Source organism: Henckelia pumila, chromosome 2 (assembly GCF_033568475.1).
Source record: "Henckelia pumila isolate YLH828 chromosome 2, ASM3356847v2, whole genome shotgun sequence".
In the NCBI taxonomy this organism is placed as follows: Eukaryota; Viridiplantae; Streptophyta; class Magnoliopsida; order Lamiales; family Gesneriaceae; genus Henckelia; species Henckelia pumila.
In genome coordinates, this window is record NC_133121.1 from 98,158,331 (window position 1) to 98,172,720 (window position 14,390).

At 34.2% G+C, this 14,390-nt stretch overlaps 1 protein-coding gene across 2 annotated transcripts; it reads right to left on the bottom strand.

Annotated features, from left to right (window-relative positions):
- Positions 1 to 1,174: 1,174 nt before the first annotated feature.
- Positions 1,175 to 11,318, bottom strand: LOC140880409 (ubiquitin-like modifier-activating enzyme atg7). 2 transcript variants are annotated; one of them, XM_073284825.1, is made up of 15 exons: positions 10,859 to 11,318; positions 9,926 to 10,143; positions 9,583 to 9,774; positions 9,440 to 9,494; positions 9,222 to 9,316; positions 8,906 to 9,095; positions 8,697 to 8,805; positions 8,458 to 8,602; positions 8,222 to 8,380; positions 7,946 to 8,134; positions 7,613 to 7,813; positions 7,415 to 7,530; positions 7,118 to 7,277; positions 6,373 to 6,581; positions 1,175 to 1,314 (listed from the first exon to the last, which is right to left on the bottom strand). In XM_073284825.1, the coding sequence occupies exons 1-14, from the start codon at positions 10,992 to 10,994 to the stop codon at positions 6,417 to 6,419; spliced, it is 2,130 nt and encodes a 709-aa protein (XP_073140926.1). In that variant the 5' UTR covers positions 10,995 to 11,318; the 3' UTR covers positions 1,175 to 1,314; positions 6,373 to 6,416. The 2 variants fall into 2 exon arrangements, with proteins under 2 accessions (XP_073140926.1, XP_073140925.1); XM_073284824.1 differs by lacking the exon at positions 1,175 to 1,314 and having other exon boundaries at positions 6,246 to 6,581.
- Between the last annotated feature and the right edge of the window lie 3,072 nt (positions 11,319 to 14,390).

Below are 14,390 nucleotides of genomic sequence, written 5' to 3' on the forward strand. Positions count from 1 at the left end.
ACTTACCCTATATCATAGCTAATTAACAGATCAAATCATTTGATTTGTAAACTAATCTGGTCCGTCCAGATCAGTTTTTAGGTACTACCCTGAGGGTAGCACGTACTGAACCCCTATCTGCATAACTAAATGCAACGTTATGGAATCAAAAATAATATTTTTTAATTAACTCAAAAAAACTATTTTTTATTGTAAATATTTGAACCGACTTATGAAAAAATATTAGTTTTTATGTCAAAAATAATAATTTTTATTATAAATATAGATTGGGTCAACTCATTTTATAAAAGACTTGTTTTTGTTGATAATATAGAGATTTTAATCTTCAATTATTATCTATACTATATAATTAATATATATATATATATATATATATATAAATATAGTAAATAAAATTTCAAAGAAATTCAATTAGTAAATTATCGTTTTTTTTCTTTTGAAAATTATACATAAACTTATTTAAATTTTATGTAATGTATTATTGTATTGTATTGTCTTGTGCATGGCTTTTAAGTTTTTTTTTTTTTTTTTTTGAAATAGCATGGCTTTTAATTTAGTTATATTAGTTATTATAAATCGTCTATTTGACATATATGGCTTTATTATATCTATCATAGTCATTTGATGATTTTGCATAATTAATTTTAGTAGTTTTTGCTATCTTTTGATTTTCCACAAAAAATTCCTAAACAATATTAATATTTTTGCCAAAATGACTAAAATTATATCTAGTGATGAGTATAAAACTGAAACTGAAGTTTACATATCAATATATCATTATGTTACCCATTTGCCCTCGCTTAGGGGTCGATTTCTTCAGAGCTGTAAATTCTTTCGTGCCATGAGTCAAACATCTAATCCCGTTGTGAATGCCCAGGTCATAAAAAAAATATTTAAATTTAGCACCAATCAATACATTATACATACGCCACGATCGACATCGCATCAATGTATGTGACTATTGGAGCATAGAATAATATTATGTGTATATATGTCAAGCTAAATTAGTGGAGATAATTAGAGCTAATATTCTGTATAGGTTTATTCTTAGGAACTAATGATTGTACATCCATATTCAGCTAATCACATATCTCTATATATGTTTGTAATATGTATGAAATCTGTACGAATGAGAATTATTCTTTTTCCCAATTTCTTCAGTGACATGCGACGTTGATTCAAACGTGGCATGTGATTTAACAAAACACTTGAATTGCCTGGTTAACTTTTATTGTAGCATAAGAATTATTCACAAAGACAGCCAAGATTAAATTAACCTTGTTAGAGCTAATATACATTGTAAAGAGGAATACTCTTTTTGATTTCTCACGCTATATCTTTTGATACACAGGTACAGCATATATACAACTCTAATAATCTATCCTAGGAATAAAATAAAATCTATTCTAGGAAGAAAATAAATATATTTTAGGAAAGATTACAAATGACTAATTACATATTATATTTCTAAACATAACAGACAAATTATTAGGAACAATTCTGGAAGAATCTAATCCAATCTTTTGAATTTCTCAACACTCCCCCTCAAGCTGGTTGGTAAAGATCTGTCATTCCCAGCTTGTCTAAAATATTCTTGAATGTAGGATCAGAGAGTCCCTTAGTGAAGATATCTGCAAGTTGGCCACCTGTTGGAACGTAAGGAGTACAAATCAGTCCACTGTCAAGTTTCTCCTTTATGAAATGTCTATCCACTTCAATGTGTTTTGTTCGATCATGTTGCACTGGATTGTGTGCGATACTAATGGCAGACTTGTTGTCACAGTACAATCTTATAGGTCCGTCCCACGTCACCTTTAAATCTTCTAGGATGATCTTAAGCCACAACAACTCGCAAATTCCTAATGCCATTGATCTGAACTCAGATTCTGCACTTGATCTTGACACCACATTTTGTTTTTTACTTCTCCATGTTACCAAGTTTCCACCCAATAAGGTACAATATCCTGAAGTGGACCTTCTGTCAACCACTGCTCCTGCCCAATCTGCATCGGTGTAGCCTTCCACTTTTAGGGATCCATTTTTTCTATAAAGAATTCCCTTACCTGGATTTCCTTTCAAGTACTTGAGTACTCTGTAGACTGATTGAAGGTGAGATGTCTTTGGATTGTGCATAAATTGACTGATCATACTCACTGCAAATGCTATATCTGGTCGTGTATGTGACAAATAGATAAGCTTGCCTACCAATCTCTGATATTGGCCTTTATCTACTCCTTCTTCTTCTTCATTCATGTCAAGTTTCTGCCCTGGTTCAACTGGAGTATCACATGGCTTGCAGCTTATCATCCCAGTCTCTTTTAGGAGATCTAGAACATATTTTTGTTGTGAAATAAAGATCCCCTTTTCTGATTGAGCTAGCTCTATGCCAAGAAAGTATTTGAGCTTACCAAGTTCTTTAATCTCAAATTCAGCAGCTAGTTTCTTCTCAAGAGATTCCTTTTCCACTTGATCGTTGCCTGTCACAATTATGTCGTCAACATAAACAATAAGAATTGTAACTTCCCCTGCAACTGAATGTTTGATGAACAGTGTATGATCCCCCTGGCTTTGTTTATATCCCACTCCTTGCATGGCTTTGGTGAACCTGCTAAACCATGCTCGTGGTGATTGTTTTAAACCATAGAGTGCCTTCTTCAATAGGCACACTTGGCTTTTAGAAAGAGAACCATTGAATCCAGGTGGAGGATCCATATACACTTCCTCCTCCAAGTCACCATGTAAAAAGGCATTCTTAACATCATATTGCTGCATAGACCATCCAAAGTTAGCTGCCAAAGAAATTAAAATTCGAATGGTATTCATTTTTGCAACCGGGGCAAATGTATCTTGATAATCTATACCAAATGTTTGAGTATATCCCTTTGCTACTAGCCTAGCCTTGTATCTTTCTAGGCTGCCATCTGCCTTATATTTTAGTGTAAATACCCATTTACACCCTACAGTTTTCTTTCCCTTAGGCAATTCAACTACCTCCCATGTCTTGTTCCTTTCTAGAGCATTCATCTCTTCTCTCATAGCATCCTCCCAATTCTTATTTCCTAGTGCCTCATGAAAGGTTCGTGGAATTTGGATGGTGTTTATTTTAGTGAGAAAAGCTCTATGTGAAGGAGAAAAGTTTTTGAAGGCTATGTAATGAGTTATAGGATACAATGAAGTTTCAGTACATTTCCGTTTACCTTTCCTAATAGCTATAGGTTGCTCAGTATCAACAATAGTAGGTAAAAAAGGTGAATGAGAATGAGTTTCAGTACCTTGTATGGGTTCAGACTCATGGATCTGCTGAGACATTGGGTTGGGCTGTAATCTCCTTGTATAGACCTGTAATGGACGATCTATAGTGGTTCCACGTGGGTTTATTTGAGAAGATTCAATATCTAGATGCAATGTTGGACTGGAATGGGAATTTGGACTTGGATCGACCATTGTAAGTTCAACAGGTTCAATTTCTGGTCTTGTTTTATCGGCTGGTGTTTCTGGTTTTTGTCCTTTTGTGACTGGAATGGGTAAAGAAAACAGATCGAATTCATCATATTCATCTTTCTTTTGGCTATGCTCCCCCTGAAGATTAGCTGGGCTAAAAAACGATTGTTTCTCGTCAAATGTGACATCTTTGGACACAAAAAATTTTCTAGAGGAAGGATAATAGCATTTGTATCCCTTTTGTGTGGTAGAATAACCTACAAAGATGCATCTAAGGGCCCTTGGGTCGAGTTTACTCCGCTGATATTTGTGAATGTGAACATAGGAAACACAACCGAAGATCTTTGGGGGTATTTTTGAGTAGAAATTATTGTTAGGAAAGAACTCTGACATATAGTTCAAGGGACTTTTGAAGTCAATGACTCTAGAGGGCAACCGATTGATTAAATATGTAGAGGTTAAAACTGCCTCTCCCCAATAGCTTTTTGGAACATGATTTTGGAAAAGTAAGGCTCGGGTTACTTCAAGAAGATGTCTATTTTTTCTTTTGGCGACTCCGTTTTGTTGTGGAGTGTCAACACATGAAGATTGGTGAACAATGCCTTCTTTTTCAAAATATGATGACAATGCTTGATTGAAATAGTCCCTAGCATTGTCTGTCCTAATGCCTCTAATGTTTACTCCAAATTGTGTTTTTATCATGTTAAAGAAAACTGGGAGAACATGACTCACATCTGATTTTTGTTTAAGGAGATATACCCAAGTCATTCGAGTGCAATCATCAATAAACGTTACAAACCCTTTAGCCCCTGAAATGTTGGAAATTCTTGACGGTCCCCATATGTCAGAGTGAATTAAGACAAAAGGTGATAAAGATCTTGTGTTGCTCAAAGGAAATGGCACTCGATGGTGCTTTGAAAATTCACATACTTCACAATGAAAAGACTCGACATTAATATTTCTAAACAAAGAGGGAAACATTCTCTTTAGGGTTGTGAATGAAGGATGTCCTAGGCGACGATGATGATTCCAAATCTCATCTTTATTTGAATTGACAGAAATTAAAGAAAGGGACGAGGGATCACTACAGCTATCCTTGTCTTTAAGAAGATACAGCCCTTCCATTGCTCTAGCTTGCCCAATCATCCTCCCCATAGTTTGGTCCTGGAAAATACAATGATCATTGAAAAATGTCACATGACAATCCAAATCTTGAGTTATTTTAGTGATGGATAATAAATTAACAGAAAGTTTGGGGACATGTAACACGTCTTTAAGAATGAATGAAGAAGAAAGAACCACCGTTCCTTGACCAGCAACTGTGATTAATGAACCATCAGCAACTTTGATTTTTCTATTGCTAGAACATGGCTGATAGGTGGTGAAACAGCTTGCAGAGTATGTCATGTGATCTGTTGCACCCGAGTCAATGACCCAGGTGGCAGAATTGCATTTGTTTGAGGCACTAAAGGCACAAGAATTTAGGATTTTACCATTCTGAGCAAGAGAGCATGATCCAGAAGGCTTCTCAAGAGTGTTGAGGAAGTTTCTTAGCCTTTCAATTTCCTCTATGTTGAACCCTCCATTCTCAGTAATTTGTTGATCACGAACTAGTCCTTCCATATTAGTGTGATGTGCTTGGCCTTTTACTTGATTTCCTCTATAGCCTCCACCTTGGCTCATCGATGGGGGTTTTCCATGAAGTTTCCAGCAATTTTCTTTCGTGTGCCCTTTTTTCTTGCAATAATTGCACCACAGATTGTCTTTGTAAGTGGATCTCTGTCCATTTTTCTTTGCTTCAGCAACATTTAGGGCTTCACTTGGAGTTTTCCTTTCTGTGATCATCATAGCAGACCCTTCTGGATTGGAACTTGGCATTTCTAACATCACAATCCTCCTTCCTTCTTCTGCCCTTATGAGAGAAAAGGCTTCATTGAGCGATGGCAGTGTATCCCTTCCAAGGATTTGGACTCTAACTTGGTCAAATTCCATGTTAAGTCCTGCCAAAAACTCAAAAATTCTCTCTCTTTCCACATATTGTTTAAGAGTTACAGCATCCTCGCTACATTTCATCTTGAAATCTTGATAATAATCTAACTCCAACCAAAATCCTTTCATTAAATTATAGTATTCAATGATGGATAAATTACCTTGCTTGGTTGTTGAGAGTTTTGTCTTAATCTCATAGATTAATGCAGCATCTTTGACCTTGGAGTATGTCTGTGTTACTGCTTCCCAAATTTCCTTCGCTGTAGTGAGAAACATATATGGTCCACACACCTCTGGCGTCATCGAATTCCAAAGCCATGACATAATCATAGAGTCTTCTTCTTCCCAAACAATGAACTTGGGATCCTTAGGGGCTGGAGACTCACCTAGCAAGTGGCTAATCTTCCCCTTGCCTTTCAGAAATGTCTTCACAATTTGAGACCATTTCAAGTAATTTCGCCCATTCAGTCTGTACGAGACTTGTACATTTTGAAACTCCCCAAAAGTTTGATTGCTTTGATTTTCAGAGTTAACAGCAACGGTTTCTTTGCGGATATTTTTCATATGTTTCAGACATGATGAAGATAGGTAAAATATGTATGAATGAAATTGAAGGGACGGCTGATAGTGTTTAGGCAGTGAGTAGATCGAAAAAATTTTGCAGAACCCTAACCTAGCTTTGATACCATAAAGAGGAATACTCTTTTTGATTTCTCACGCTATATCTTTTGATACACAGGTACACATATATACAACTCTAATAATCTATCCTAGGAATAAAATAAAATCTATTCTAGGAAGAAAATAAATATATTTTAGGAAAGATTACAAATGACTAATTACATATTATATTTCTAAACATAACAGACAAATTATTAGGAACAATTCTGGAAGAATCTAATCCAATCTTTTGAATTTCTCAACACATTGAATTACTAAAACAAAAACAACGGAAGGTACTATGCCAAATCGAAAGATGTCTTGAGTTAGATTTCAACACAATCATCGTCATTTTCGTCGTCCCAGTCAACTTCAAATGAGGCAGCATCTATCTTCAGCTCGGTCAATCCAGTTAGATCCTCAAGGTATGTAGGATGGTTAATGGCTTCAAGTATGAAATCTAAACCCCTCTTTTGATATTCGGACACCACCTGAAATACATGCATATAATGTGGTTGATTCAAATCCAAACGGCTGCAGCTCTGCGAATACCATGCTGTTGCATAAATTCTGCAAGGGTATGTTTGTAACAATGGAATGGAAAACTCAAAATATCCAAACGTCAAAATCAGAACAAGGATTGTAAAAATGGCTCTTCATCAGTGCCTACTGCCTAGGCAGCATTCGGTCCCCTTTCTTGGAAATCCCCACAAAGAAGAAGATGGTGAAAGACTCAGTGTACAAAAACATCCGAAAGGACAGAGAGTAGGAACATCACTTCTATTCCATTTGGGGTATATGCGCGTGTGTGTGGAAGGGACAAAGTAAGACTCCTAAAATCCACTCCTAGCCTTGTAGACCTAGGAACAAGCCAACTAGCCTAAAATGCTCAAGCAATGTTGATAGTGGAAACCAAACAAAGACTAGAAAAAATATTCACCCTTTCCTCCACAATCAACGTGGGAAGGACGTGTAGCAAGTCAAACAAAAGTTCCACCATCAATTTCTACATGTGTACGCATCTTACCGTTAAGCTACAAGCTGTACAACTAGTTGAGGCATGACCCACTAGTGTCATCTGAGAGAACTGTGAGAGGGAGCCTCGAATTTGATGGGGTAAAATACCAAGAGGTTGATTAGTGCTTCCAGTATCAGTTGAGTTTGCAAATTCAGCTTTGGCAAGCATCCTGCACAAGTGACAGAATCATACATTGTGACAGAAAGAAAAGCAGCCGAAGAATTAAGTGAACAAATTCAGCTACTCAAACTTCCAATATTTACATCCACATTTAATAGAAAAATGACAATGTGTATTGAAACTTGCCCATGAGGATGATGCAGAATTCCAACAAGAAGTTCAACTGCAAGCGATGATGCAATAGGAGCAAGGCCTGGCCGTGTAACAGTGCATTGTTGATCTAAGGTACGATTGGAGGTTGACTGCAGGAAAGCCACATAAATCAATACTGTAATTACAGAAACTACAAAAATAAATAATTGGCCAGTGCTTTTGATGTATTACATCAACTGGAGCAACCACATCATTGCAAAAGTAACAACCCAATCTTGGCTCCCTACTGTTGTCATTAAGGGAAACTTTTCCGATTTCAACAGATGAATCACTCAATACTTCAGCCGCTACGCAATGAGAAGAGCTCACAAAACCACCTCCATGCCGCATAACTAGAAAGCTATCAAACCCTAGAGCAGAAGTAATTGCAATCTGCGGGCAATACAAAAAGTTTGAAATTTGACATAGATTGAACAGCAGGTCAACTGCTACAAAATATAACCGGGGAAACAGAGCAAGCAAAGAATCTTTCAACTAACAGAACAAAAAAGACCAGATAACAACCTTGTTAGCATTGGCACAAAAAAGACTTGGAAGCCATCTACTTTCTCGGGTATCAGTTAACAAAAAGATCGCATCATGAGAATCAATTAAATCATGTAACTGTCTGCAGGCTTCAAGCACGCTAATCTCTTCTTGACTATGTACAGGATGCCCAGGCATTGGGATAGACATCACAACAGCTTCAGCTTCCTAAGACACAATAACCCATGGATAAAGGAATGTTTACCAGGTTGAAAGCATCAATTTTTAAACTGCTTCCAAAAATATACTACTGACCACTGCAGGAAATATACTACTTAGACTTTTAGCTGCTGCCACGGCCTTAAATTCACCACCATTCAAACAGTCATTCAAGGTATACAATGACTGCCGCAGTGGGTTAGACATCGCCACCTTGCCACTGTCAACCAGCGTGATTTTCCTTACACCCCATGCCTGCAAAATGGTCAAAAGAGGGGGGAAAACGTTATTATAGCATGTCAAAACTTTACCCAAAACTCTCGAGCGCTTACCATTAGCATTCGAGCAACCTGGCATCCAAGTGTACCGGCCCCAAGAAGGAGGCACCTTGATGCAGACAAAACACTGAGATTTAAGGAAGGCAATGCACGCCATCTCATTAGCTTTAAGTTCAAATCTGCAGCTGCAATGGCTAATCTGGAAAAATCAAAGAAAAAGGTGGTGAGAAGCATTTCAAAATGCAGTGTGAATTACAATTCGATATTTTTTAGCGATAGATCAAGCAACATACCTGTTTGGATCCATCGTCTGTGCAAGGCTGATACACCTTGAAGCATTTTTTCCTCTGTTGTTATGCTCCCACCCAACAACATTTGGCATATTTCGATGATTTCTTGATACTAAGTACATGCATTTCACATGAGCATCACTAAGTACTGTGAGCTAAAATTAGAAAACAAAATTATGAAGACATCTGTTCCTCTATTATGGTTGATCTACCTTGTGAGCTTGAGATTATTGCTTCACCCACCACGGATAAGTCTAGATCCGCAAAACCACGACTTTCACGGTAGCATAAAAACCGAACATTCTGAAAACCCCATCTCACGTGAATGAATAGCAGAAAGTTTCGAAGAGGCCAGCCAGGGTTATTTGGAAGGTTACAAGGGTCATAAAATCCAAATAAAATCTGCAGAGAACCAGCTAGTTAGTGAACTAGAGTATCATCAACCTTCATCCGTGAACTTCTGTTATACCATTCAACTATAGTAATAGCAGCATGCATTTACTGAAAATCGTGTTGTACAATGCAAACCTTGTGATCATCCATTTGGCAAGCTTCAAAATCTGCCACATGCTTAATAGTCACAGTTGAATTTGGAGCGATGGATAACAAGAAGAATGGAACATCTGCAAGACAATCGACAAATTATGATCCAAATGCAAACAGAAGTAAGAATAACCAAGCCCTACAATCCCAGGCAATATTCTACCTGTTGTAGAGTGCTTATTACGCCAATCACTGTCTCATACCTGTTGTAGAGTGCTTGTTACGCCAATCATTGCATGCAGATATCACGGATTCAGCCTTAAAAAACAAATCATATCCTTAAAATCAGAAGTGACAACTCAAAGAGCTAGACATAATAAGTAAAAATTAATAATAACCAACGCACCTCTTCCACATTAAACCACTGAGAAGCTGGCTTCAAGTCAACCACGGTAGCTGGAGGATCAAGAATAAGAGCTGGGAAAGCAAACCAGTAGTGAAAGGTCCATTTTTTCAAGTCAGCAAATGAAATAACAAGGAATCTCAAAAGCACTCGCATATCCTCCTTCGCTTTTCCTGAATGAATGTCCTCCCAGATCTGATGGTTGACAAAAAGAAATGTTAGAAGATATTCATAATTGACATCAGTTTACATTAATTGCTAATTCTAAGCATTTCACAAGGGCAAATGATTAACGCAGTTGAACTTATAAGATGAGTGACATAACTCTAATGGATTAAAAGCATACCTTTTTTGCTTCAGCCCTAAGCAGGCTTTGTTTGTCCAGCGCCTTGAATCCCTCTAATGTGTTTGTATTGTACAGAAGGCCAGGTACAGGACACCTATTTCTGTTCCCACAATTTTTTGCTGTCATAAGCAACTCTTCACTGGATTCCAGAGGTAACGATTCGGAAAGAAGAGTTAAATGATTTGACACTTGACGATGTGAGCAGGGAGAGACAAAACCTGCCATGAGAACAGAAGAAACACTCTTCAATGATCAAGCATAATCAATATGTATTGTCGAATTTCTTAGTACTGAATGAATAACCAGGACATAGACAAATAAGTTTATAACTAAATCCATTGGAGTGACTATTTAATTGCTGGCTCTGCATCTTCATTCTGATTTCAGCAATATCTATTTTAAAACTTGGGGATAGACCAGTTAGGTGGTGGCATTTAGAAGCAGCAACAGCAGGAAAAATTTCTCACTCGCAAGAAAAGTGATTGGTTTTCTATTATGGATTACCATCACTGCAAGAATGTATATGGCCTATCATCAACAAGCATGGTAACGATCATTGGAACTTAACACTGAAGCATCAGCTTTGCTGCGAGTATTATCATATTATTAGTATAAACAAACAAAAAAAATCTGGTTCCAGAGAGGCATACATCACTTTATCTGCTTCAGTTATACTCATTTCTGCTCTCTTCAAACTCATGGTTTACTTAATCTGACTTTTCAGACCAAAATCAAAAGAATACAAGAAGCTAAATGACAGGTGAACCAGAACTTTTGTGAAAGAAACTTATAACATTTTGCAAGACTAGTTAACATCAGCAATAAGCTAGGAATTTCATGAAATTTCAATGCCCACGACTTACATATCATCTAGGATGCCATTAAAATTTAAAGAAGTAGAGTTAATTCAGCACTAATGCAGAGACAGCATACCAATTATGGGAATGGGAGACTCGTCAATCCCAAGCTCGTTGAGTTTCAGCGACGATAATCTGTGCCAAAAACCCTCATCCACAGAACTTTGCAAGGGTGCAAACTGAAGAATAGATTCTTTCCCCCGATCCTCCATAGCAGGCAATTCAAATCCCTCTTATTTTACTTCACGTAATTTAGTTTTTTTAATAAAACTATTTCTTTCTCCAATCCAAGTTGCAGATAGATCAGAACCCCTTGGTAGAAGTATAAATAAAATTCACGAGTTTTTGCCTGCCTTCGAAGAAAATCAACTGAGCTTCACCGTTCACTAATTTCGAGTTATTTACTCCAAAAATCGGGGACAGATACACGCCGGATTATGATAATCTCAGCACAAATTCAGACACCGATGTATGCGATCGACGATTCGAACCGAATTCAACGAAATTAACGTATTGAAGATCCTTCTTCTACTATTTTTTTTATTATTGTTTTTTTTCCCCACCGTCTTCTCCTTTCTATGATAAAAAATAAAATTAAAAACTAAATAATAATAATAATAATAATAATAATAATAATAATAATACAAGACATCGTTTGGTTTGAGCTATGGTATAAATAATATAATGTAATACAAAATAAATAAAAAATGATAGTTAATATAATATTGCATTTGATTGATAGATTAAATTTTATATAAAAATGTTAAAAGACTATTTTGTCTTTTAACAATAAATAAAATAAAAACTATATTTTTTTATAAGGGGTAATATAGTAATTTAAATTCAATTATTTGATTGATGTAAGATAAATAATTAATGATTTGATTGATGTAAAATAAATAATTAATATATGGATAAATAATATGATGAGAAGAACGTGTGATGAGATGAGATGAGTTATACATATATTAGTAATATGATGAACAGAACGGTGGCCTTAGGTATAAAATAAATAGTTAAATGAATAAATAACATGTGTAACAAATTACAAAAATCTATACGGTTATATACTACTCGACGGACTTATATTATATAAAATTACGAAATCAATTCATTTTAATTTAGAGCATGTTTGGATTTTGTAGAGATTTTTTAAAATAAGTGCTTTTAAAAACTATAATTTTTTGCTTTTAAAAAAACTCTAATTTTGACTTTAAAAAGTGCTTATTTAAGTACTTTTTTGGTCAACCAAACACCTTGTTACCAAAAAAGCACTTAAAAAGTCTGGCTTTTGAAACCAAATGGAACCTTAATAAAAAAAATTATAAAAATTTATTTAGTTATTTTTGTTCATCTTCAATTATCATATCTATTAAACTATTCTTTCATATTTATCTGTATTTTTAAAATTTTAACATATCTCATTTATAAGTTAACATAAAAAAATATAAAAAACTATTTTTATATCATTTCTATTAATTTCACATAAATATAATATTTTTGGATCTTTATTTTAAAATCATTATTATATTGAAAATATTATTATAAAATATAAATATATTACGTTTATATCATATCAGTTATATTAATTACATGTGTCCCAATTACTGGTAATAACTAATAACTAAAAACTGCAATTTTGATTATTTATATTTGTCACTATACGATTTCGGTCCTCTATGTTTTTATATTTCAGTTTTAGTTCTGCATGTTTTGATTTTTGGCAATTTTAGTTCTTTTAATTCAAAAATGCTTACGCGACACTATACACATCAGCTCCATATCAGCACTATTTTGGTTTCACATCAGTGTCACATCAGAAAAATGACTAAAATTGCCAAAAATAAATAAATATAAATTACTAAAACTGAAATCTAAAAATACATAATATCAAAATCACTAATTGACAAACATGCAAAACTAAAAAAGCAATTTTTCCAACTAATAAGTAATAACTAATAAGAGCCTCGTGCCCACAAATGTTGGGTACCAAAATCTTTAAGCGAGAAAATTAACTAAGGCTATGTTCACGAGCCCATCTCAACGGCTCATGAATTGGATTTGGAATTGGATTTGGAATTCATGAAATTCAAATTTTATTTTGGTGTTTGAAAAAAAGTTAAAATACATATTGGAATTTGCTAGCATAAATTTTAGAAAAGTGAAATTTTTTTAAACAAAATGTTTGGAAAACTAAAATTTATAACTAAAATTTATAAATTTATTATTATAAATAATTTTATTATTTTATAAACCCAAATCCCATGAAATTTCATGAAATCCGACCAATTCTGTAAGGATTTCAGTTAGTTAAATAAAATCTCATGAAATCCCATCAAATACCAATCTCATTTAAAATTTCATTTTGCCAAACACCAAAACAGTATTTACAAATCCAAATTCCATCAAATCTCCTCCAAATCCTGTCCACCAAACACACTAATGACCCATTAATAATAAAACACACTCTTAATTTCTTAAAGTGACGGAGGATAGTTAATTAGTCAGCAACATTCTAAAAAATTTAACCGACATTTCTTCTCTATTTGAATGTTTGCAAAATATATTAGAATTTGAAGAAATATTGTCTTAATTTTTAAGTTGATGGGATAGTTAGCAAAATGATCTTAATCAAATTTTATTTTTATTTTTTTTTTGAAACCTAACCTTCTTTAGTATATATGTCAAACTTTTTTTTTTTTGGAATATAGTCAAGATGGTCTGTAAGTTTTCGCATTTTGTGTTTAGGTCCTCTAAGTATTTAATTTTGGGTTTTGGTTCTATAAGTTAAGTTATAATTGATTTTTAGTCCTTTCTTCGTAGAGTGTTTGACGTGACATCAAAAAATGCTAATGCGGCAGCTAAAAATGCTTATGTGACATTGAGACATGGTGATGTGTCTGTTGTGGCATCAACAATAAATGCTATGTTTTCAAAATCGGAATGTACCGACTGGTTCGACCGGTTTGACCCGGAACCGGTCATTGATTTGATCTAAAACACTTCCAAAAACCGTTTTAACGGTTAAACCAACAAAACTGATCAAAAACCGAAAATTTGGTTTTTTGAATTTTTTTTGAAAAATTAGTTTTTTATTTTAAAACCTTAATTTAATATTTTATTATATATATACATGATTATTTGAAATTTTTTTCTCCATTAAAAATATTATTTATTAATATTAGAATTTATAATTTTTTTGAATATATTTATATAGTTATTTAGTTTTCAAACTACGATAAATATATATATATATATTTCTATTTATATAAAATTTTTAGGTTTTTATAATTTAAAATATATTATTAATTATATTATATTATATAAACGATTTTTCGATCCGACCGTTCGGTTAATAAAACAGTCCAATCAGTTGGACCATTTTTTTAAGTTAGACCGGTTTGATCATCGGTCCGATTATTAAAATATTGATTAAATGAAAAAGGACTAAAAGCCAAAATATAACTAAACTTACAGGACCAAAATCCAAAATTGAATACTTACAAGAACAAATCACAAAACAAGCAAATTTACAAGACCATTTTGACTATTATTCCTTTTGTTTAGAAAACTAACATTTTTCAGTGTATTTGAAACACTTCAAAGAA

Bases quoted from the DNA above. Each gene is read 5' to 3' on its own strand.
- LOC140880409 (XM_073284825.1), bottom strand. From the start codon at position 10,994: ATGGAGGATCGGGGGAAAGAATCTATTCTTCAGTTTGCACCCTTGCAA. The intron at 8,603-8,696 runs GTATGTTGCTTG...TGATTTTTCCAG, and splicing joins CAGACGATGGATCCAAACAG to ATTAGCCATTGCAGCTGCAG. The intron at 7,814-7,945 runs GTTGTTATCTGG...TATTGCCCGCAG, and splicing joins TTTGTGCCAATGCTAACAAG to ATTGCAATTACTTCTGCTCT.